Source organism: Poecilia reticulata, chromosome 6, assembly GCF_904066995.2.
Source record: "Poecilia reticulata chromosome 6, P_reticulata-male-v2, whole genome shotgun sequence".
In the NCBI taxonomy this organism is placed as follows: Eukaryota; Metazoa; Chordata; class Actinopteri; order Cyprinodontiformes; family Poeciliidae; genus Poecilia; species Poecilia reticulata.
This window is the reverse complement of record NC_088835.1, coordinates 32,715,444-32,739,595: the sequence shown is the minus strand read 5'-3', so window position 1 is coordinate 32,739,595 and position 24,152 is coordinate 32,715,444. Positions and strand designations below refer to the sequence as shown.

Below are 24,152 nucleotides of genomic sequence, written 5' to 3'. Positions count from 1 at the left end.
GGCCGGTAACACCGGTAGCGTCGAGGGAGGACACAGAGGGAGATGATCCACGGAGGGAAAGGCACACTCACTCAGAAGCCAGCAACGATGGAACGAACCAGAGCAACGAGGAGGCGGCGGGAGAATCTGACGAGGAAACAACAGAGGTTAGACTCGAACAATGCTCAGAGGGCCTAGTTCTGGAACGTAGTGTTACCAATGCGAGCAAACACTCAGGCGAGAAGGTCCTCGCTGCAGCATGCAGAAAGGGGCGGGGACGGACCACTGTCAGCCTCATACCTTATATGGAAATGGGACCATTGCACTCCGGAAGTGAAGGGGGCGCTATTTTCCTAATTTCTAGTATAAATACCTTAAAGAAGCGGGTTTGAGATGCCGATTGAAAGAAGTTTGAGAGGGTTCATGTGTTCGGCACACGATCCAAAATGGAAAAGGCGCAAAGTCAGCAAAAGGTATTTTTACCTTCTTTAAAATTTTTATCACATAGTAAATCAATACGCTTTTCTAGATGACGTTGAGCATATAATAAACAGCTGTAGACTATTTAAATGCGTAATTCATAGAAGGTAAGGTTAAATTTAGCATGTAGCATAGCTAATTATTTCCCTGCAGGGCACCATTAGATAAAAATAGAAAAGTAAATAAAATGTATAATTGATAAGTGTATTTTATGCTCAAACTTTGTTTTTTTATTTTATTTAACAGATCCACGTTTCTATTTGTAACATTCGTAACGGAGAGAATATTATTCCGGATATTTCTGTCCTCTTTGCTCATACAAAGCCGATGAGTCGTTCAAGGTACAGAATCACATAACAAGAACTGCTACGGTTCAACATAACGGTATGTAAAGCTACACTTACACTATCATTTATTTATTTACCTTCTTAACAGTTTTGTAGTTGGTTTTTTTTTTTTTTTCATAAAAAAGACTAGAAAAAGGTTAATCCTTTTTGAAATATGTTTTTGCACGCCAACATTTCTGGAAAGTCTAACACTGTTTATAAACTAAAAGCTGCCATCATAGGTGGGTGTAGTTCCCTCTACTTCATATATTTATAGTAGTAAATAACTGCAAAAAACACTAGTAAGAGTAACAGTATTAGGTGATATATCTACTATTAAGTACGGTTTTACTGATCATAATGTGCAGTGTAATATTACCCATTTATTTCTGCAGACATGAATTAAAGTGAAGGTATGTGCACTGATAGTTATTTTAAAAATGGAAATTAAAAATATTAATATAAGTGAGATGTTATTGTTGGACAATTATAGTTCTTTAGAGCTACCAGACTGCTTATTTCCAATCATTCCTCCGTTCAATGTTTACAGTCAATAGTGTGGGTAAGGCTGTTGTCTTATACATTAATTTGATTGTTAAAGTAATTTAAATTTTCCCTCTTTTCTTGAATGTTCTCTCAAACACCACAGGGATTGCCTAAACAAGGACTGTCCAACAACTGTGGAATGTTTGTAGTGATGGTAACATCCACTTCCTCCCACCATTTTGTTGTATTGTTTGTATAGACATAATCACATTTTTCTCCACAGTATGCTCTCTACTTTGTGATGGAAGCACCATTTGATTTCACGGAGGTAAGGAAACAGATAAGACTGCATGCTTTCTGTTGGAGATGTCATTAAATGCGAACCTGTCATGTCCACAGAATGACATGATGGTGGACTCTCACTCTCCTGAGAAACTTCCCTGTGAAGTAAGAATAATGGTGCAATATACCACATCATCATACACATAAGTCAGTTTTTTAAAGAAAATCTTCAATTTGTCCTTTTAAAAGGTCCAAAGAAGAACTACAAAAGGAGAGAAAGCGGAAAAAAGTTCATGAGGGGGCAAAATATGAGGTATGGTTTAGTTCAAATTCATCAGTGTGTAGTTTTGAATCATGTAATTTCTATTATGTCCGTTCACAATGCAGTTTTATGCAATGCTTGATTGTTAAAATATGAAACAAAATCAGGATAGGACAGTTAAAAAGGTTGAAACTGTTTTGATGTTGTTTGGACTTGGGCTCATCTTTCACTTTCAAAATATCTATATTTTTTACAGACTCTGTGTGCTGATGACCACACCTATGCAAAAGCAACTGAGGCACAAATTGAGGTTAATTTTTAAAATGTACACATAACTATTATTTTTGATTTGTATTTATTTATGTGCAATTGACACTTAAACCAGAAATGATTTTTTTTTAAACAGGAAAATATATTTTTTGCACATCATTTTTTTATGACAGTAGAGATGGAAAGGGTAAGACACTGAGAGATACAAAGTGTTAATTACTGTTTTATGCTTCTCACCATGCAGGTACAAATGATGCCACCAATTTTGCAGGTAAAGATGCATTCATAATCATATGCGTCATAGCCATTATTCTGGTGATAGTCTTGCAATGCACCTGTTTTTCTGTAATTTTCAGATGCCTTTGGATGTACTGGAAGCTGTTCTCCAAGAGGTGATACTAGCACAGGGAGATGCAGCTTACCTCACCTTGGCATTCCCCTGCAAGCGCTTTAAAGCCATTGTGTCTGACCCAGTGTTCAGGAAGAGGACTCACTTTGCTTGGCTGGATGGTAAGAACCTTTGACTTTTTTCCACATAAAACATGTTAAATTAGATTTAAACTACATGAAATTTATCATTCATTTACAGGTGAGATCAACTGGGGTAAATTTTCAAAGTCATTCAAGGCAGAAAACCGGATTCCTTTTGCAGTTGTTACGTGTTCTTCCTGTAACCGGCAATATAAAGACTGTGTGGGCTTCACTGGAAATGGAAGACGAGGAGATTACCCTCGTTACTACTGTGATGGCAGACCTGGACACTGCCCTGGATGTCAGTACTGAATGCAAGGAGAATAATAGTTGTTTTCCACAGTCTTTCACACATTTCAGTTGTCACACATTGTTCTTTTTTGGTGACATCTTTGTAAATCTGTTCTGCTGACATTTGGATTTGTTCTGTCATCCTTTAGTTTTTCACAATGTGTTCTTTAAACATTATGTAAATTTTTTAGTGTTCCTTTTGTTGTAGTTCAGTTGATTTATATTACTTAGTTTTTTGGTAGAACTGTTGTTTCCAGGAAAAGTAACATTGTGGCTCTAATATATTAAAGAGAAAGTAGAACCAATAAAGTAGTTGTAAATATATTGTAACAGCATTGTTTAACAATTGGATAACCTTGTTTTAAAATTTTGAAATACAAGCAAAGATAATACCTTTCAGTATTTCATGTGTAACGTTTCATATACTTTAACAATGACTGGAAGAAATAAAAATTGTCTTTGCAAACCTCAGTCGTTTATGTTTTAGCAATCAGAATCAACAGTTTTTATTTAAATAAAGCAACCAAATACAGAAACATGTTCAGTTAGAAACATACCATAATACAAAGATTAAAGGTATGCTGAGCGACGGTGGAGACCGGGTGGAGGTGATGGAAACTCGGGTGAGGAGCAGTTGTTCACATCAAGCCGGACTTTATGAAGGGTAATTCAAGAAGATGAGGAGACTGGAGACGGAGGCGCATGATGAGCTGATTGGCTGAATTGAAGAGCGTTAGAATGTACACATAAGCCTGATTTATTTATCTGGTGACTTCAAAGAAGCTTTTCATACAGAAACAATGATTAATCCACAGTGGATCATTCTCTTGTCAAATAAACTTTCTAAAACCTATTTTCTCTGAGTGTTTCCAGTTTGAAGCTACATTTAAAGTTTTACAAAAGTCTCTGGGTTTTGCAACAATTGAATATTTGAGCGCAGTTTGTGAATCAAATACAACTGGTAGAGTTGATATAGAATTTCTAAATTGAATAGTGGGACACCAGTCCAGTGTCTTTTATCAGATTACTGGTTAAGCTGGAGTCCTTACAGGAAAGGTTTCCAATGAGACTTTATGGTAAACAATGACAATAGTTGAGCTCACCTGCAACCAAGCATAATAGTTTTTGGCACTAGTTATATTTTAGATTTAAATTTATTTATTATAAGAGTACGTTTCACTACATCACAATCTATTAATTGAACTACAGCGTTCTTGAAGTATTTGGTATCTGTTTTCTTAATCTAGGATGGACTGGTGATCTGCCCAGGGTCATGCGTGCGTGTATGATAATTAATGGATGGATAAATGTGTTCCTAAATATTTTTTAAGCCTTTTGTTTCAGCTAGATTGGGTGACAATAGATAAATACATATACATAATAATTCATTATTGTTGCTTGTTTTAAGTTGTTTATTACTAATGTGATTTTAACATTAAAAAACAATAGTTTTAATTATTTTTTTAAAGGGACATACCACGTTACATTTTTATTTCTATTATTATTATTATTATTATTATTATTATTATTATTATCATTATTATTATTATCATTATTATTATTATTATTATTATTATTATTATTATTATTATTATTAACGCGGCTGGTACAGGAAATAGCGCCACTAGCGCCCCCTTCACTTCCGGATTGCAATGGTCCCATTTCCATATAAGGTAAGAGGCTGACAGTGGTCTGTCCCCGCCCCTTTCTGCATGCTGCAGCGAGGTGTACTTGAGGCGGCGAGATGAAGTGGAGCCGCTGCTTATATCCACCGTCAACGCCTCCTCAACAAGCTGCAGGTGTGTGTACGGGTTGACCCAGGCGGCTTCTCAGGGGTGGAGAGGTGGTGCCCTCTGGTGGACACCAGGCGTAATGCCGGTTCCAACCAGGATGGAAGATTTCCCAAAACAAACAAAAGACTAACAAACAAAAAACATAACTGGGGAACACGGATCCTGACAGCAAACTGATCTGCAAAATATCAACAAGATATTGTAGGACAACTGCCTGCAACTGATGCAGATTATCTGCTGCTAATAACCAGAGGAAATGGATCAGATGGTCTGTCCACGATCAATAAGGTTCTAAATATCGGTCCAGTTTGTGGCGATGGTGCGCCAAAACTTTACCTGCCAAGCGCTTTTAAACTGGAAGAAGAAGAAGAAGCTCTAACCTGATTGGCTGCAGGTCCGACCAATGAGAGCGTAAAGCGCCAAGAGGAAACATGGCGGAGAGAGAATGCAGGAGCAAGACAAGTTAAAACAGAACTGTTTTTGGACCCAAAACTTTCTGTGACCCAGAATCGTCTCGGAACCGGAACCTTCTCTCCAGACATCATGTCCCTCCAGGCTTCCTGCGGGTCGCAGAAAAGGCCGCTCTGCTCCCTCCTCGGTGAGTTAATACACCTGTGCAGGTGACCGTGGCCGAGTAAAGTTAGTAATGTTCTGGTTATGAACCTAGTTCAAGCTTTAAACGTTCTATAAATACAACATAAACTGAATAAATCTAAACGGAGCTAAATATGACAATATTTTCTAGACTTCGCTTAAATATTGACGTTTATTCTTTTCAGCCTCACAGGGTGAAATATTACAGAGAAAATAAAAATTCTCAGCCAGTTTCTGATATGGAAATAAGCTTCTAGGATGAGCTTTAACTTGTTAAACCCAAATGAAACATTTTAGTTAACCTCAAATAAGCCAGAAGAAGAACCGAGGACAAGGGAAGAGAGGCTGGCTGCAGCTTGAAGATCCTGAAGTATTCAACTAGATTCCAGCAGCAGAGCTGCAGTTCTGCTTTTGAGCAGGACAATTTGTCCACAGTTTTTAATTCTCTAATGAACGGATGTCATCGTCCTGCCGCCTTCCTGCAGATTGAGGAAACAACTGGAAGCTTCTTGTCTTCCTCTGAGCTGAGGACAGAATCCTGTCCCCATGGAGGAAGTTTGTCCCTGAAATGGTTTCTAGTTTTCTAGCAGAGTCGGAAACTTTCTCCTTAGGGATGTTTAGAGAATGTTTTAATATTTCTTGTTCTGCTCGGTCTCAGCTGGCCGCGGCTCAAAGAAGCCAAAGCTTGATGATGGTGAGCGGCTGCAGGAGGCTGCGGTCCAGCTGCTGGACCAGAACCAGAACCTCTGCAGCCTGTTCCAGGAGCTGCAGGTGAGTCATGGTCCATCTGACAGATAGGAAGTCTCTTCCTGCAGTAACCTTTAGATGTTTGATGTTTCCAGAACTCTGATCCATGCCGCATGATCTGCTTCCAGAAGGTGGAGCAGAACCGAAACCTGGAGCAGAACCAGGCAGCATCTGATGCTGACCCTTTGAACGTTGCAGGGCTGCTAGTGGGTGTGTACATTTTTATTGTCTGACGTGAAGGTCAGTGGAGATTAATTTATGTTTCATTAACAGAAATGATTTCAAAATTGTAAAAAATTATTTAAAATCCTCCTTCAGAGTCAGAAGTTTCCGTCCATCTCCACAGTTTTTGGTGAGTTAGTTGCTTTCAGGTCAGGGGTGTCAAAACTGGCTGGCCATAAAATTTGATACTTTTGGAATAAAAAAATCAAAAACTAGTTTTAAATTGTTTTTTCTATTTTAAAAAAAGGATTAAAGTATTGTGAGCCTTGTGGTAAATGGATCTGGGTGCAAGTGTAGATCCAGATTGGCCTTTGGCTAGACCAGCTGTTTTCATCCATTTCCTTCCTCTTATCCGGGGTCGGGTCGCGGGGTCAGCAGAATCAGTAGGAGGCCCAGACGTCCCTTCTCCAGCCTCCTGTTCCGGCTCCTCCAGGAATCCCACGGCGTTCCCAGCAGAGGAACATCATCCCCCCAGTCCTGGATCTTCCTCTGGGGCCTCCTTCTGGTGGGACCTGAACTCCTCACCAGGGAGGCGTCCATCCTGACCAAATGCCACCTCAACTGGTTCCTCTTAATGTGAAGGAGCAGCGCTGTATCGGTGCTCACTTCACTCTACATACAGACTGAAGTAGGTACATCACTGCGTTGAAGTGGGCGCCGATACAGCGACTGCTTCACTGCAAGCGCTGCACCAATCTGCCTGCCGACCTCCTGCTCCATGTTTCCCTCTTTCATGAACCAAAAGATACTTAAACTCCTCCACTTGAGGCAGGACGACCCCCCCCCAACCCGAAGAAGGCACTCTACCCTTTTCTGGCTCAAGACCCGCAGATTTGGAGGCACTGAGCCTCATCCCGGCCGCTTCACACTCGGCTGCGAACCGCTCCAGTGAGCTGCAGATCACGTTCTGATGAAGCCAACAGGACCACATCATCTGCAAAAAGCAGAGATGTGATCCTAAGGCCACCAAAACGGATCAACACCTCGGCTGGTCAGAGATTCTGTCCATAAAAGTAATTAACAGAATCGGTGACAAAGGGCAGCCTTGGCGGAGTCCAACTCTCACCGGAAACGAGCCCGACTTACTGCCGGCAATGCGGACCAGACTCTGACACCGGTCATACAGGGACCTGACAGCCCGTATCAAAGGGCCCGGTACCCCATACTCCCGGAGTACCCCCCACAGGACCCCCCGAGGGACACGGTCCAAGTCCACAAAATGCATATAGATTGGTTGGGCGAACTCCCAGGACTCTCCAGGACTCTCCAGGACTCTCCAGGACCCTGGTGAGGGTGTGGAGCTGGTCCAGTGTTTCACGACCAGGACGAATAATTCAGCAATAACTAACCATCCAATGTTTTAATGAAAACATTAATGGTGAGCCTTGTGGTAAATGGATCTGGAGCCAAGTGTAAATATAGGTTGGCCTTTGACTAGACCAGCTGCTTTCAGCCTAATTTAATGAATGTATGAACTAAAGTCTGCTGCTGAGTTAAAGTCGCTGCATGTTTCAGATTCAGATTTATTCAAGTACGGTACTTCAGCAAGTATGTAAATATAAAAAGACATACAAACTAAAAGACAAAGTATCAATAGTTAAAAAATATAAAACATACCAAAAAGGACATCAAATTCAAATCAACGCATAATGGGAAGAGCACAGCAGTGCATATCATTGTCTACAGACACTAACAGTCAGGTGTGAGCCCCCCACCGTGTCCTGCGTTAAAGACTCATTTCTGTAGGAACAAAGCAGAGCGTCTACCTGTTTACTGCTGCTCCATGTTTCCCTCTTTCAGAGGGCAGGAACTGGAACTTGGGATGTAAAGGCTGAGTGTCGTCAGCATGAATGGCTTTAGTTTTCCTGATGATCCGTTTATTGAACACTTCTGTAAGTGAGCATTGTTCAACTCCTAATACTAACATTTCCAAACCACGTTTATAGATCTATAAACTAAGATCATCATTGACTTTTCAACCTGAAACTTTGCAAACTTTCTTAGACAAAACAATCTTTGCTGGTCCTTTTTTTTTCTTTGCAGGTTCTATGATTGCTTCTGCATCCTATGAATTATAAAACAAAAAACAACCTGATAAATACAGTGAAATGTGTTGGACACATTTATCAGAGAAAATGTTTCCATAAATGTAAAATATTTTCTGTGGTGCCTTCGGGCAGCACTTTGGACGCCACTGTTCGATTCTTCCTCTCTGAGTGGCCTTTCTGTCCATGTTGGTCCAGGACTCATTTTGTTCTCCTGGTCATCAATCAATGATAAATTGATCAATGGGAACCAACTGATTTATTGATGATGCAGTTATATAACCAAGTAAACATTATATGAATAGACCAATCAGAGGCTTTCAAAGACATTACATCCTCTGGTTTCAGCTGCTGGTGGTCAATTCCAAAGGAAACTAGACCCAGATTAACGGATGACTCGCCTCCACACCAAGATAAGATGTTTGCCTCTCATTATTTCGCCCCTCCCCAACGTGTTGTCTGCTGCAGGGAGCGAACTGCGGCGTCGGGCCGACCGACGGGGCGTTTCCGTCGGAGCCGTCTCGGTGAAGACCATGTTGGACAGACTGGAGGAGATTGTTGGGAGACAGGAGGACAAACTGAGGCAGATGTTCACGTCTTCTCAGAGAGTGAGTCAGTCTGGTACCGGTACCGGTACCAGTGTACCCTTACATGTTCAGTTCATCCGACTCTGCTGCTGAGCTTTTCGATTTGTACCTGCTCCTGTTTTCTGGTTCCTCTTTGTCAGCTCAGTTTTCCACCAGCAGCTTTGGGATGTTTCTGTTGCAGATGTTCTGACAGGTTCTGTTCTTCCCTGTCCTCTGCAGGTCCAGTTGCAGGTTCTGTTGGAGGCCAGCAAACTGCTGCTTTGCCAAGGAGTGTTTTGCCCCAGGCTGCTGTGGGCGGAGTACCGAAGAGATCAGGTGATCACACACTTGGTAGGGGTTCACTTCCTGCGGCTCAGATGCTTTTCTTCTTCACTTTCATGTTTTTACAGTTCTGAATGTTTTTAGAACTTTATTCTTAAATTAAGATTAAAACAACCAAGGAGAGAGAACCTTGGGTCATGTGAATCTGGTAATCTGGAGTGTTTTCACTCTCTGCCAGCAGGAACTTTGTGTAAAGTGGTGAACTGGACACTAAACCCGGGTATGTTGTGTTTTCAGAAGCATCCTCACCTGGAGCTGCTGTACTTCCTTCACCTTTACAACATCCTCACTCTGGACTACATCATAGAAAGGTGAGCTCTGCTTTCTGGTTTGCTTCATGATGAAAGTTGGATGTTTCAGGAGGTGCTGATGCTGCCTGACCAGAAAGCATCTTGGGTTGCTATGGAGACCCCAGTGTGGAGGTTGTTGCAGTCATGGCTCTGATGGAACAGACTCACCATGTCAGTGATGAACCTTTTAGATGCGTCTATAAATCCAAAGTCCTGTCCCTCCCTTTGTGTTCCAGTGATGACGCCGTCGCATCATGGCTGCCCGGTCAGTTAAAGGCTCTCTGCTGCTGGGCGCCTCCGCAGGAGGAAGAGGAGACCAGAAAAGTTCAACAGGAAGTTTTATCCAGTAAGAGCATTTTTCTCCAGATTCCTCTGGAGGCGACTTGTTGTAACCCTGAAAGTAACATTAGTTCCTGCATCAAGCTAAACATGCAGCAGGACTCATTTTAACTTTACAGCCTTCCCTCATACTGAGCAAGCACACGGCAACAGTGGAGAGAAAAACTCCCTTTAACAGGAAGAAACCTCCAGCAGAACCAGAACCCGGCTCAGGACAGGTCATCTCTGCTTTAGATCAGCTCAGTGATGCTTCAAAAAACTTTCTGGGTTTCACTATGGTTCTGCTCTGAGGTTCTGATTGTTTATTGCGGTTCTGTTTGGACCTGAGGAGAGTCCAGCTGCCGGTTCCAGAGAGCCGCAGCTGAAGATGCGTCTCCTGTGTTTCAGCTGTGGTTGGAGTCCTGGTGGCATCGGCGAGGAGGAGTTCAGTGCTGGATGAGCTGCTTCACTGTGAGTCTGCTGCTGCTGCTGCTGCTGCTGCTGCTGCGCCCGCTGCTGCTGCTGCTGCTGCGCCTGCTGCTGCTGCTGCTGCTGCTGCTGCTGCTGCGCCTGCTGCTGCTGCTGCTGCTGCTGCTGCTGCTGCTGCTGCTGCTGCTGCTGCTGCTGCTGCTGCTGCTGCTGCTGCTGCTGCTGCTGCTGCTGCTGCTGCGCCTGCTGCTGCTGCTGCTGCTGCTGCTGCTGATCCTGCTGCTGCTGCTGCACCCGCTGCTGCTGCGCCCGCTGCTGCTGCTGCGCCCGCTGCTGCTGATCCTGCTGCTGCTGCTGCTGCGCCTGCTGCTGCTGCTGCTGCTGATCCTGCTGCTGCTGCTGCACCCGCTGCTGCTGCTGCTGCTGCTGCTGATCCTGCTGCTGCGCCTGCTGCTGCTGCTGCTCCTGCTGCTGCTGCTGCTGCACCCACTGCTGCTGCGCCCGCTGCTGCTGCTGCTGCTGCGCCTGCTGCTGCTGCTGCTGCTGATCCTGCTGATCCTGCTGCTGATCCTGCTGCTGCTGCTGCACCCACTGCTGCTGCGCCCGCTGCTGCTGCTGCTGCTGCGCCTGCTGCTGCTGCTGCTGCTGATCCTGCTGCTGCTGCTGCACCCGCTGCTGCTGCGCCCGCTGCTGCTGCTGCTGCTGCTGCTGCTCCTGCTGCTGCGCCTGCTGCTGCTGCTGATCCTGCTGCTGCTGCTGCACCCGCTGCTGCTGCGCCCGCTGCTGCTGCTGCTGCTGATCCTGCTGCTGCTGCTGCACCCGCTGCTGCTGCGCCCGCTGCTGCTGCTGCTGCTGCTGCTGCTGCTGCTGCTGCTGCTGCTGCTGCTGCTGCTGCGCCCGCTGCTGCTGCGCATTTACTTTCTGACTGATTGCTAAGATTTGGCTGTTGTTGTTTTTAGGGCTTCTGGACATCAAGGAAGAGTGCAATGAAGGAGCAGAGCAATGGTTGGTTTCTTCTTCTTAACCTTCAGGTCTGTCTGCTTCTTGCAGAAAGGGTCAAAGTTCACGCTGCCCTCAGTCCAGATTCACACTCATCCCAAGGCAGACAGGATAAAACGTCACACCAGACGGTTCTGGGTCCTGTCCAGCTTTCACATTAAAAGTCGTCATACGAACAAAATGGCGCACAAATTCGGACATATAAAGTTGTGGCTACGCTCATAGCTGCGCGCTTTTCCTTTAAGTCAGTTTGTGGAAAATAGAGCAGCTGCTGGTCTGCCTGTCACCCATAAATACATCTTAATGTGAATTAGAGTAAATACCTGGAAGTCTGCAGCCACCTGAAGCAGTAACCATGGCAACGTCCTTCCTGCTGGCAGTATAGATATTTAAAATAATAACTATTATTTAAAATTTGCTTTCAGGGATCATAAGGTCACTTCACAAAAATTAAAAATAATGAATTGTAAAGAAAAAAAATCCAATTAGAAAATAAAGAAATCCAAGTTTGAAGAGCAGAGCGTTGAGCCGGGATTAAAGACGGACAGACGTCTGGGGGGGAATGTGGACGATGATTCCAAGTACAGGAATCGTGTGGTTAAGTTGCACATTTACATAATGGAGTCGCTTTGTGTTCATAAAGTTGGTGGTTCGACTGAAGGATGACTGTCCTGCAGCTGTTCGGTATGAGTTCACTGTGGGGGGCAGGGGTGCCGTATTCACATTATTACTGTTATTATTATTTATTTTTTTATTGAATATGCAAGAATAACAATGACAAACTCACAGCAACATGTCAAGAACAAATATTACAAAAATTAAATATCACAACTCCTACTGTTTATAAATCACAATTGGTTACAGAGGCTCGAACAAAATATTAAAATTATTGACAAATCAATCAATAGAAATAATAAAAAGATAAAATAAATTAATAAGAGACATGTTAGGGGGCTACTAAATGAAAATCTTCCATTAACTGATGGAATTTTATTGCGTTTAGAATCTGCATCTTTATCAGACACTTTTAAACAGTTTGTTTCTGACAGCAGAGATTGAGAGGGAGCGGTTTGCATGGCCACATCTATGGATATAATATTTGATTACAATAATTAGAGCATTGACTAAAAGTTCCAGATTTTTTCTTTGATAAACTGAACTGAAGGTTTTGTAAAGAAACAAAAGACACAGTTACAAAGTTGATCCCATAAGTTTAATTACATTCTTAAAATAAATGTTTAGTTGTTTCCAACTGAGTTGTACAAAAACCACAATTCTCTACATTAAAATTAAACCTCTCTATTAAGAACTCATTAGAAGGATATGTGTTGTTTATTTTAAAATGTAATTCTTTATATTTGGGAGGAATTGGGAATCACAAATAATTTGTCCTAATTTTGACTAACCTAGATTTGTTAAAATCTATGATAAATGTGTTATTATGATGTTATTTACTGGTTCAAAAACCTGTTGCTGCATTTATTAATGTCCACAAACTGAGTGAGTCTGATGTTGGAATAGAGAAACTAGATAAACTGTTTCTAACGGGCAGAATGAGGACATCAGGGATGCTTCCTGATACTTTATCATCATTTCTTCAGGAACAAACATTTCCACATTTCCTGTTAAATTCCTCCAAACTGAGAATTTCACCATTTCCATCCAGGAAATGGACCAGATTTGTTCATTCCTCCACTGTCATGGGTATAGATTTTCTACATAGAATGGCTCTGTGGTTCCACAGTGGGACATTATGGGGCTGAAGCTGTTTGGACATGAACTTCCACTGTAACCAAACCTGCTGATGGGAAGCAGAGAGCTGCAGGGAGTTTGGATCAGAACCAGGTTTCAGTAACGACCCAAAACCTCCAACCTTCTGAAATACGATGGACAACAAACCAAATAAGATCAGGAACATCAGGCTGCAGAGAGTCAGAGACAGAAACACATAACTAGATATTTCAGTTAAATGTTTGAGGCTGAAAATGACAGGAAAACAAACATTTAGGTTTTTGCTTCAGTGTTTTTATGACTCATGTTTGGTAATGATAGGTATTTTCCTAGAACCTACATAAAAGAACCACAGACAACGTATATGAATTTTATGACAAAGCTTCTGCAGCAAAAGGAGAAGACTCTGTCAACTGCTTCTCAGAGCTGTTCACAGAGCGTTCTGCCAATCTTTGGATACAGCTTGTCTTTTATTATCAAACTTCAAAGAGGGAGGAAAGGCAAGATAAGACAGCAGAGGAAACAGCTGAGGTCGTAAAACATTTTACCTAAACACAGCAAAGGTCGTAAAACAATTTAACATCTGTCCCATGATCTGAGCCCGGTTCAAATCTCGGTCAAACTGTTTCACATGAAGATAACAGGCAGCTGTGACCTCCAGGTCAGTTCACACATACAGTTTAAAGAGGAGAACACTTTAAACTGACTAACATTTAGACTGAAAGTAACAACAAAATGATAATACCAAAAAATCCCTATCAGGTAAGTTACTGAATGCAGAGCTGGAAGTGAGACTGAGTTAACAGTGAGGAGCTGAAGGTCTGTTAGATGTGAAAAGTGTAATTTTTATTTATTTTGTAGATCAAACTGTTGCACTGATGTAGAGATGTTCAAGAAGAACTAAACTTGTTTTTTAGATTTAATTTTTGTTGGTCAAACTGCTGTATTGAGTTTAAAGCTGCTGAGTCCTATTTTATGAGCTGTTTTCTACTTTGGTTTAGAAAGAGGCAGAACCAGTTCAGTTACCAGTCAATCTATATCAATGCATCTTGACCAATAAGATATTTCAGAATCTGTTAGCTTGTCTGTGCTACCAGAGTATTTATCTTGCTAGTTGTGAGGCAAATTCTAAAATGAGTGTTCATCCTAGAATGAGGGTCATTATACTATGCATAACTTTAATCTGATTATTGGACTGTAAATAATAACATGTTAGAATCTTTGTTACTGAAACCAGGGTCAGATTAGAGAAACGCATTACTGACGTGTTGATGGTTTAATAGTTTATGACATTTCTGCTCAAGGTATTTACGGATCTGTCAGGTTTCCGATATGCGTCCCCCCCAATGACAGACTTGTTCCTGCGCCCTTGACTCACAACTTACAAAAAAGCTAAATAAACATTTTTGTACAACATACCTGACGAGAATATAGACAAAACAACCGTGTTAAAAGCTGCCCGCTCCAAGTCCTACACAAAACAAAAGTATAAAACAAAAATTTACTTAATAGATCTATAAATAAACTGAATGTATTTGGACAAATGAAAAGCACACACCTCTCCCGCAGGACATGACAAAAGGGGCGGGGCTAAGGGGTGCAAACAATTTAAAGACAATACCACAGAAGAAGAAATAAAAGGGAGGGGCTTCCGATCTTAAAGTAACACGATTAAAACAATGACGGGTGTTAAAGTAGCGGTTCTCAACATGGGCGGTACCGCCCCCCAGGGGGCGTTCAGAGGACGGCAGGGGGCGCTGGCGGACATTTTTACAAAAGGGGGGCGCTGGGATGCCTTTGGTCGAAGGTAAACTTTACACCTTAAATGCACGACGATGCCAGTTTAGACTTTGAGCAACTTGGTAAAACTGTATTGTGTAACATTAAATCATGCTTGGCTGCAACTGTACCGATGGCAGCTCTTCTTCTATTCAGTGTTTGTAGCTTCTGTTAGCTTCTTGGTGCAGCTCCGTTCTCCTGCTACTGGTAGCTGAAATCCCGATACCCTCGCTGTGTTTCCCTCTGAAAAATGAACCCATTTAAATAAAGAAATCCCTCCATGGCTGATACCACGATAGAGAGCGTTCATTTTATAGCGTTAACACGGAGCTGTAAGTGGTCCGGTATGAAACGGGTTTGATGGAACAACACAGCACTTTTACATTTCAATAATCAGAATGCAGAAATTGTTTCCATTGGTTTATGTCAGTCTGCCTTTTCCCCATCGATACGCTTCCCCACCGCCCTGCACCTTAAGGGGCTTTAAAAAAAGACTTACACATTGCGCAAAACTCTGAAACAGGAGAAGCGGGACATGAAACGGAGCGACAAACTAGATGTGAATTATGGCATAAAAACAGAGAATCCGACGCTGAACAGTGAAAAATCAACACATGATGTGAAACATGATGATTAGGCGGCGCAGCAAGTGATGAGTGAAGATTACTGATGGTCAATAAACGATAAAATAAATGTAGCAACAGGAAAGAAACTAAAGTGGACATAGCAATAAACCAAGAGAGGATAAAACTAATCAAAGGAAACTAAATGGAAATGAATGAAGAACAAAATGCAAGAATAAACTAAGAAACTAAAGTAAATACAGAGGAATAAACTGGTATGGCAAGACCTTTAGAGCAATAATTAATACAGAGACTGTATGGCAAGAATAAACAGACACTATTTCCAGATAAAAGGTAAAATAATATTGTTTTAGAGCCGTGGGTTTGTTGAGACCACATCTAGTACTGAGAATAAATATATCTTACAGACCATGACAGTAAAGAACTGATCACTTATTTATGTTTTAATCAGATTTGATATATTTATTTCTTCAATATTATTTTTCATGTCAGTGTTAATGTCATGAGGCTGATGACTCCATGACACTTTGACTCATTAGGATTTGATTAAGAACCAGATTTGTTCTTTGTCATTTCTGTCCAGTAAAACTATTAATCTATAATCAATAGACAGGTCTATATAAAGATATAATCCATGTTTCTGTCTCATATGGCATTAAAAGGAACTTTAGTTTTTCCACTGAAAGCTCTGGTTTGAACAATAAATGCCACATGAAGTTTTATGGATGAAGCTCTGATGTCCCATTCTCCTGAAGGCAGCACAGAGCTGCACCACCAGAAACACTGAAGAGAAGAAGAGTTATGATTAATGTAGTTACAGTTCTATCCATGTTTTAATGCTGCAGCTCAGTCGGTTCAAAGTTTAAACTGGCATGTTGAACATCTTTTATCTGCTCATTTTGTGGAATATTTAACAACTAGAAAATGGAACAAAATAAGAATATTGTTCCCACTCTGGCTGTTGTTAGGCCTACACATTTTAACTTGAATGTTCATTGCATTTTTCGTAGACGCCTATATTATTTTTATATTATTATATGTATTATTTTTGATGATAAATACAGAAACAAGCATAAAAATCAAAACATCTACAATAGTGATAGTAATATTAATGATAAAATAACGGTCAGTGCAAAGTAGCCTGCAGATTCTTTGGTGGGGGGCTGGATAAAGGCTGGGGGGCGCTGGGCTGAAAAAGGTTGAGAAACATTGTGTTAAAGTAAGATGATCAAAAAGACATTTTGTGTAATTATAACAAAAGAGAATTACAATCAGGTTACATTGGGCCAGCAATGAATTTCTATAAGACAAAATATCTGGGTCCTTTTAGTCCATCAGAACCAGAACCTCAAGGTTCTCCGTTGCTGAGTGTCGCTGCAGATCAGCGGAGAAACAACCGCAGCTGCTGCGCTCCAGACCGTAATACGGAGAATCTCCCCACTGGACCAGAACCGAACCACATTTACCTGTTATTGGAGCAACTTGATGCCCTTGTGAAGCTCGGGGAGCTGCTGTGCTGTTCGTGGCTGTTCTCTGATCAGACCAGTTTAGTTTGTGGCTGCAGCGTGTTGTAAACGTGCTCCCGAAACAAAAAGGCAGAGTTTCTGTGATAAGCTGTAGTTTTCATCACCTACCGACAGATAAGGAAACAAAAAGAATTTAAAATTCTAAACTTGAACAGAGAACCCAAAATGCTTTGTGTGTGCTCGTTTCATTGTGTGGATAAAAAGCCAACAGAAGTAAACTAGTCGGTGAAGTAGCTAGATATGCTCGTGCAACGCGGCCATTTCTTCAAGTCTCCATCCATCCCCGCAGTAGCTGTAGGTAGCGGTAAAACAATATTGTTGCATTTAAGCTGTGATAGTTGATGTTCCTGTAACCAAAGAACAGAATTTACTCGGGTTCAGATAGCAGTTCACTATCAACCAGTTTATTTATTACAAGTTACTGGGCTGAAACACATCCAACTTCGTTTCAACACTTTGCCATACAGTTTTCCTGGAAAACCCACAAAGAGAAAAGAAAGAAAAAACATTTAGGTCATAAGGAATCCTTTCAGGGTCCTTGGTAAAAAATTAAATTAAAAGAAGCTGGCCAGCAAAAAAAAAAGGTTCATATAGAGCTCTATATTTGTGTGCGTGTCTGATGCGTACAAAACGATGAAAGGTTGTCCTGGCTGGGATGGCGACCCAGAATGACAATGGCAGCCGACGTCCAGAGACACGGAAACTCCGCAGCCTCTCTCTCTTCCTCCGCAGGCACAGGAGCACCTTCCCAGGGTTCCTTTCCCCAAAATCGGCCACTAGCAGGAAAACATCATATATCAGGCATAAAGAAGTCAAGGCTATGCAGAAGGGCGGCAGAGACTCAGCAGCTCTGAAACTCTAAAGCCCGGGAGTTTCCCTAGTAACTGCAGTCGGAACGCTGCCGTAAAGTGATGTCGTACCTTGCTCTTAAAGGGACACTACCCATAAAGTAAAAACAATACAGAAAAGCAAATAACACAGAACAGACAAATAAAATACAGCTGGGTTACATTCCCACATATTTTCTAGCCTAAAAGCTCTGATTAAAGCCGGTTAGCGAGTTGCTAACATGTAAACAAATGGCCGTTCCGGTTTGCGGCGTAAGTTGCACCCATAAATCATGCAAAGCCTCCAGGGGTCTTGGAATAAGGTGGTAAGTTAGGACAATTCCCCTGACCGAAAGGGGGCCCTCCACATTTTTTTATTTTTCATCCATCCATCCATCCATCCATCCATTTTCTTTACACCCTTGTCCCTCAGTGGGGTCGGGAGGGTTGATGGTGCCCATCTCCAGCTAACGTTCCGGGCGAGAGGCGGGATCACCTGGACAGGTCGCCAGTCCATCGCAGGGCAACACAGAGATACACAGGACTAACAATCATGCGCACACACACTCACACCTAGGGACAATTTGGAGAGGCCAATTAACCTGACAGTCATGTTTTTAGACTGTGGGAGGAAACCGGAGAACCCGGAGAAAACCCACCATGCACAGGGAGAACATGGAGACTCCATGCAGAAAGACCGGGGCCAGGGATCGATAAAAACAAAAGGGGGGGGGGGGGTTCTGTCAATTCCAAAATTAATCATAATGGTTTTCTAAAATTGTTTTTAGCAGTAAAAATAAAATTTTGCCCCTCCCAGACCAAAAAGCCTGCATCCATATTTCCCCTGAACTCCCCTGGATTTGCATAAAATGGTTCGTTCCTGCTTGACAGTGGCGGTGTTCAGCAGCAGTAAGCAGAAGACAAGAACGATTGTGGCAGTTACCGTGCTGCCAAGAAAAATGATAAAATCAGGTTTTCAAAAAAATAGAGAAAAAAAGACAAGTGTCAAGTTATGACCCAGTTTTTCTCCAAGAGATGTGGGTAGACAGAGATTATCAACCATTTAGCATAGTTAGTTACAAACTACTGTTTGCCTCCATTTCACTAGCATTTAATGACCGAAGGAAAAAAAATACCAACATATTCATATATTTAACTGGTACCTGTACCTTTTACCACTTAACAACAGATGAGTCAGTCAGCAGCAGCTCTAACCCACATCCCTCCTGACCCGTCCTCAGGGTCACGAGGGACCCTAAACGTGAGGGACCCTGACCCAATGCAGTATGTAGCAGCGTTAAAGCTACATACTGCAGCTTTAATTTCCTAAGTGAAATTAATATAATGTGTATAAAAAATATTTTTATACATATTTCTTAAAACTGTCATGTTGTGACAGAATGGTATAGAGATAATTTGAAAAATGTATTTCATCTGCTTTCTGCCACTGCTATATAGAAACAATCAATCAGAGGCAGGAGGTGGGTTTTAGCACTGTCAATCACAATCTCACGTGGCTGCTAACCCTTCCTCCCCTTGCTCTGTGCTATGCTGTAGCTAACAATAAGTTGTTTCTCCACCATAAACACATTAAGTAGTGAGTGAATGAGGTTGATTGACAGCGCTAAGACCCTCCTCCTGGTTCTGATGGTTTGTTTTGGTCCAGAGCGGTGCATTACTTTAGCCAGTAATAGTAATTTAGGGACAAGGTGGAGGAGATTGATTGTTTTCACTCATGAGCAGTGGTGGGAATTTTTGTGTATCTGTACTTAAGTAGATGTAATAATGGATACTTTCTACTTTTACTCCACTACATTTTACAGTAAGTATCTGTACTTTCTACTTCACTACATTTCTACAAAACAGTCGCGTTACTCGTTACATTAAAATGTGAAGTTCAGGGATTTAAGATGGCGCCGTAAAATCCAAGCAATAACGTGACTTAGTGTCTGTTGTTACCATCGCGTCGCCTTTGTGTGTGTGTTAGGTTATTGTCTGGGGATAAATGCGGTTCAGTTTCATAGTTTACATTTAAACAATTAAAATTAAAGTTATGATGAACATCGGGTTTGATTCTTCTTGGCTAAATAACTGAATTTAGTCAGGTTTCAGTGTATTTAGGTGAGTTTTGGCGATTTGTAGTTTATTGTCCACAGAGAAAGTTTGCGTGGCTACCACACATTTTCACGGCAGGTCAAAAGTTTACATATATTTACGCAAACTTTTTTTAAAAAGTTTTGTTGGCAATCGTTGCCTTTATTTGAAAGCAGCCCTACAGGAAAGGGGGTAATGAGAGAGGGGGAAGACATGCGGCAAATGTTGCCAGGTCGGGAATCGAGCCTGTGACCACCACCACGAGGACTAAGGTTTCCATATGTGGGTCATGCTTTGCCCCTGCGCCACCACAGCGCCCCACCATGTTCATTTTTACATATGCTGACTTGTGCGTAGAATATGATGGCACTGCACCTTTTTGTGCGTACACCACTTTATACATGAGGGCCCTGGCGTCCTCCCAGTGGGACGTCACTGGAAAACCTGGAGACATCCTGGAGGCAATCTATGTTCTCCAGGTTTGGTTCTATGTAGGTCTGCACCAAATGAAGTTTTTTGGCCGATCGTAGATTACAGATCGTTAAAAAGCCTGACCTACCAATTCCAATTTTGTCCATATCAAGTCTGAAACATTGCTAAATATATCAAGAAAGTCTCTGAGTTGGTAAGAGTGGGTCAAATATTTTTACTGCAGACCTGACCTGGTTGGTTGGGCTAACAGTCCAACCTCTCACTGCAGAGCAGAAAAGGACAGTGGTTGAGTTTTAACCCTTTGCCAATAAGATCGGTGGAGGAGATTGGCTTGACTTGTAAGCATCAACCAATCACCACTGAGCTCTCAAAATTAAATAAATCAGCGCCAATAAATCGGTGCACTCCTAGTTCTGTTTTTGTCCAGGTTTGGTTCTATGCTCTTCTGTTTTGTGTGTCCTGCAGGATTCGGACTCTTGATGCTTCACTGTGTGGAGGTTCGGTGTCACCAGAAGCTCTTCAGCGGTTCTTTGCTCACTGCCTGACTCAGATTTTCACCTGGAATCCTCAACTGACAGGTAGCATTAGCGTTAGCAGTAGCATTAGCAGTGACGGCTGCGTTAGCCATAGCGTTAGTGTCTGGTACGATGATGGGATGAATTCCTCTGATTCGGCCTGAAACTTGTTTTAATAAATTGTTGTTTGTCGTCAGTGTCGGACGCTGTGACCTCGCAGAATGACTGGACTGTTGCTAAAGCCGGCCGCTGTCTGACCTCGCTTTGCTGCAAGGTAAAGGACTTCTACCAACTCAGCTGTCTGGAAAACTCTGGAATGACGTGTTTGAATCTGTAAAAGTTTGTCACTTCATCAGGCCTGGCATGTAAGCATTGCAGCTCTGTGTCTGGTGCTGAAAGGAAGACAAAACGTTAAATGTGGCATCATATTTGGAGCCATCTCCGCCGTTCGCTGCCATGATTTTCCTGATGATTTGCGGAGGATGCATGCTTTAGGATGTCTCCTGTCTGTGGCAGCTGGCTGCGATCTTCAGCGTGGAGCAGCTGCTGCATCACCTGCAGCAGGTTCTGGAAACGCACGAGGTCAACTGGAAACACGTCTTGGTCTTTGTCTCCACCCTGCTGGTTTACGACCAGTCGGCCCAGTCCAGCCTCAGCGGTAAACCCGGTTTCTCTGAAAGCTACACTGACCAGGATCTCATTCAAAATATTCCAAACCATAAACAATTACATAACTAAATTTAAACAAACTTCATGTAAATAATTTCCTGACTGTTGGTTCTGCTCAATATAGTGAAAGTTAATCGCAGAAACAAAATAACCTTCATGTTGAAAGAACTGCAGCTTATCTCCTTTCATGCTCTCTGACCAGAATATATTTGCTGACTCATGTGTAGAGCAGCATTGACATTTTAAAATCACTAAACTACAGTGAAGTTGCTGCTTTGTTAAAACGCACAAACATTTTTGGTGAAACTTTGTTGCTCAGATTTAAATATTTTGTAAACTTTCAGCTGGTCTGGGGTTAGGGTAAGTCACGATGCCATTAACAAATGAATCAAGAATCGGTTATTGCTGCTACCCGATGAGCGATATTTACCGGTTTCTTCGCTTCTCTGCTTAACATCCCATAATCCTTTGCTGCATCACTGGTACATGATCACATGGCCAGCCCCCCTCGGGCGGCGGGTCAGACCGGTTGAAGCGACGAAGCTAACGGCGAGCTGCGTCTGTTTCTGCCAGAGGCGTTGTGCCGCCTGCTGAGCTCGGCGTTCGGAGGCTACGACCTGGAGAAGCTGATCACCGCCTTCCTGCTGGCCCGGCAGGGGGCTCTAGAGGGCGCCGGCGTGTTTCCATCCTACACCGACTGGTTCAAGGTTTCAGCCTCACTACTTTAGTCTGGTTTTAACAACAACTTGTAAATGAACATTTCCCCTTTTAGAACAAAGCTCACTATATTTCACTCCATGCATTTGATGTGAACATTTCTTTCAAAGAGTAATGTTTGTTGAATTTATCTGCGTTGTTTTCAGATGTCGTTCGGCGGGCGCTCCGGTTTCCACGCTGGCAGTAAGAAGTCTCTGGTGTTCCTGCTGAAGTTCCTGTCTGACCTCGTGCCCTTTGAACCTCCTCAGTACTTAAAGGTGAAATCCTTTAGCTGCAGGTTGAATGAACAGAGCCCATTTATTCACATTAGTTATTTTATTTATTTGGAGGCAGCAGGAAGTGGGAGTCGTCCTCACATTTGATGTCAGTTGAATTTTGAACATATTGAGGTGATTAAAACCAGGTTTTATTTTCCCATCATTAAATATTAAACAGCCTCTATTGGAGGTGGAAAAAAAACCACAAAACGTAATTTTTCAGGAAAATCAGCATTTTATATCGATTCTCTTGTAAATAACAACTTTACATAAGCCAAAGTTTGTTTCTAAGCAATGACAGACAATGTTGTCATATTTCAGATCTGAAACCATTCAAATCTGAAGCAGTTATAAAAAAATTACATATTTTTATAATTTAAAATGTTTAAAATACTAAAAAAACACAATGAAGTCTGAGTTCATAAAGGTGTAAATGCACCAACTGTAGCAGTAATTAGTGAGACATTCATTTAAACCTAATATGGCGTTTGCTCATGTGGTGACCTTTGACCTTTCACAGCTGACGGTTATCGTTTTCTATCAGGTTCATATTCTTCACCCTCCGTTTGTGCCTCTGAAACACCGCAGCCTCCTGATGGAGTACGTCTCGCTGGCGAAGACCCGACTGGCCGACCTGCAGGTGGCAGGATGAGTTTGAGCTGAAATGTTTCATCTGAAGGGCATTTTAATAAACAACAATTATTCTGTGTTGTTGCAGGAGTCTGTGGAGGAGAGGGGTTTGTATGAAGATGTTTCTGCTGCCGGTGCTTCACTTCAGGTACTTCCAGCCAGCAGGATCCTGAATCGCTCACATTGACACCATGAGGTTCTCCTTAGCAGAGCGCCGTCTCCATCAACCCCCATTAAACTTACTCCCTTTATATTTTATGTTGGTGGCATCAACCACAAAAAAGTTTGTTTTAGGTCAATTTTATTTAGCCTCCCTGCTTTCAGTCTGTAGATCTTTGTGACTTGAACTTTTCTGAAAAGTGTGGCCAGCCCTGCTGCAAAGTCAGACAACTGGTAAAAGAAGTCCACCGTTCCGTCACACTTTGTATTTAATGTCTGTACTAGGGCTGTTAACTTTAACGCGCTGTTGAAGCCATTAATCTCAATTTATCACATCTTGCAGATTAATCGACTGTTTCAGCTAAAAAGTCTCTTTTAGGCTGACGAGTTCTAAACGTTACGATTTGACGAACGGCAGCGAAAGGTGAACATTTTCTGACGGCAACAAAGTTGAATGTTCTTCATCTTATGTGGCTGCTGGCCTGGGTTTGCATATCTGCGTGTGCAAGTCAAAACTTCAGATGTATGAATTATGCCAGTCGCTTTGCTGCATGAGGACAATCGACTGTCGCCTCATCGCAGAAGTTTCAGCAAATGAGCGGAAAGGAACTTTTCAAAATGAATGTTTAGAACAAAATGGCTTCTTTTGAACCTTCCTGAAAATTAAAACCTGAGAATTTTCAGACACGTCTGGTTTGAGACATTACAGCATTTTTGAATATGGGCATAATGTGGGCAGCTTCCCATGTCGGCATCAGGAACTAGAAAATTAAATATCTCACACCAGTTGGGCCATGAACAACTTTATTTTTTCAATCAGGAGATTATACATTTATTGACATTACATACATTTTGCAAAACTTGTATAACTTCTCCGCATTTTTTTCCTTAATGAACATAAATTACCATACTGACATAACAAAAAGAAAATAAATACAAATAAATAAAATTTAAAAGGGGTTGCATTGTGGAGCTAAAAGGTAATGATATTTTTCCTATCATTGAATAAATGTTTAAACTGTTATTCAATGTCTTCATGC

General features: G+C 42.0%; 1 protein-coding gene and 2 long non-coding RNA genes across 11 annotated transcripts in view; all 3 read left to right on the top strand.

Moving 5' to 3' along the window:
* The first annotated feature begins 215 nt into the window (after positions 1-215).
* On the top strand, positions 216-3,318 carry LOC145552065 (uncharacterized). Of its 4 annotated transcripts, XR_014088025.1 has the most exons (10): positions 216-452; positions 706-843; positions 1,435-1,485; positions 1,555-1,599; positions 1,671-1,718; positions 1,803-1,866; positions 2,072-2,125; positions 2,330-2,356; positions 2,442-2,595; positions 2,675-3,318. It is a non-coding gene; the product is annotated as an uncharacterized LOC145552065 (long non-coding RNA). The 4 variants fall into 4 exon arrangements; XR_014088024.1 differs by having other exon boundaries at positions 1,435-1,599; XR_014088023.1 differs by having other exon boundaries at positions 706-1,485.
* A 1,720-nt stretch (positions 3,319-5,038) lies between these two features.
* Positions 5,039-24,152, top strand: part of fanca (FA complementation group A) — a 41,479-nt gene continuing 22,365 nt past the window's right edge. For 2 of the 6 annotated variants that reach the window (XM_081608482.1, XM_081608480.1), the window contains exons 1-16: positions 5,040-5,238; positions 5,893-6,005; positions 6,077-6,191; positions 8,717-8,856; positions 9,055-9,165; positions 9,394-9,467; positions 9,683-9,792; positions 10,173-10,235; positions 11,153-11,198; positions 20,631-20,743; positions 20,878-20,954; positions 21,197-21,338; positions 21,923-22,056; positions 22,213-22,323; positions 22,868-22,963; positions 23,042-23,101. In XM_081608482.1, the coding sequence (XP_081464608.1) occupies positions 5,184-5,238; positions 5,893-6,005; positions 6,077-6,191; positions 8,717-8,856; positions 9,055-9,165; positions 9,394-9,467; positions 9,683-9,792; positions 10,173-10,235; positions 11,153-11,198; positions 20,631-20,743; positions 20,878-20,954; positions 21,197-21,338; positions 21,923-22,056; positions 22,213-22,323; positions 22,868-22,963; positions 23,042-23,101 (1,560 nt within the window). In that variant the 5' untranslated portion in view covers positions 5,040-5,183. Of the gene's footprint in view, positions 5,239-5,892; positions 6,006-6,076; positions 6,192-8,716; positions 8,857-9,054; positions 9,166-9,393; positions 9,468-9,682; positions 9,793-10,172; positions 10,236-11,152; positions 11,199-20,630; positions 20,744-20,877; positions 20,955-21,196; positions 21,339-21,922; positions 22,057-22,212; positions 22,324-22,867; positions 22,964-23,041; positions 23,102-24,152 lie in introns of all 6 variants that reach the window. The other 4 variants (XM_081608485.1, XM_081608484.1, XM_081608483.1 and 1 more) reach the window with 4 other exon arrangements.
* Positions 13,121-15,628, top strand: LOC145552064 (uncharacterized). Its single transcript, XR_014088021.1, has 2 exons — positions 13,121-13,234; positions 13,686-15,628. It is a non-coding gene; the product is annotated as an uncharacterized LOC145552064 (long non-coding RNA).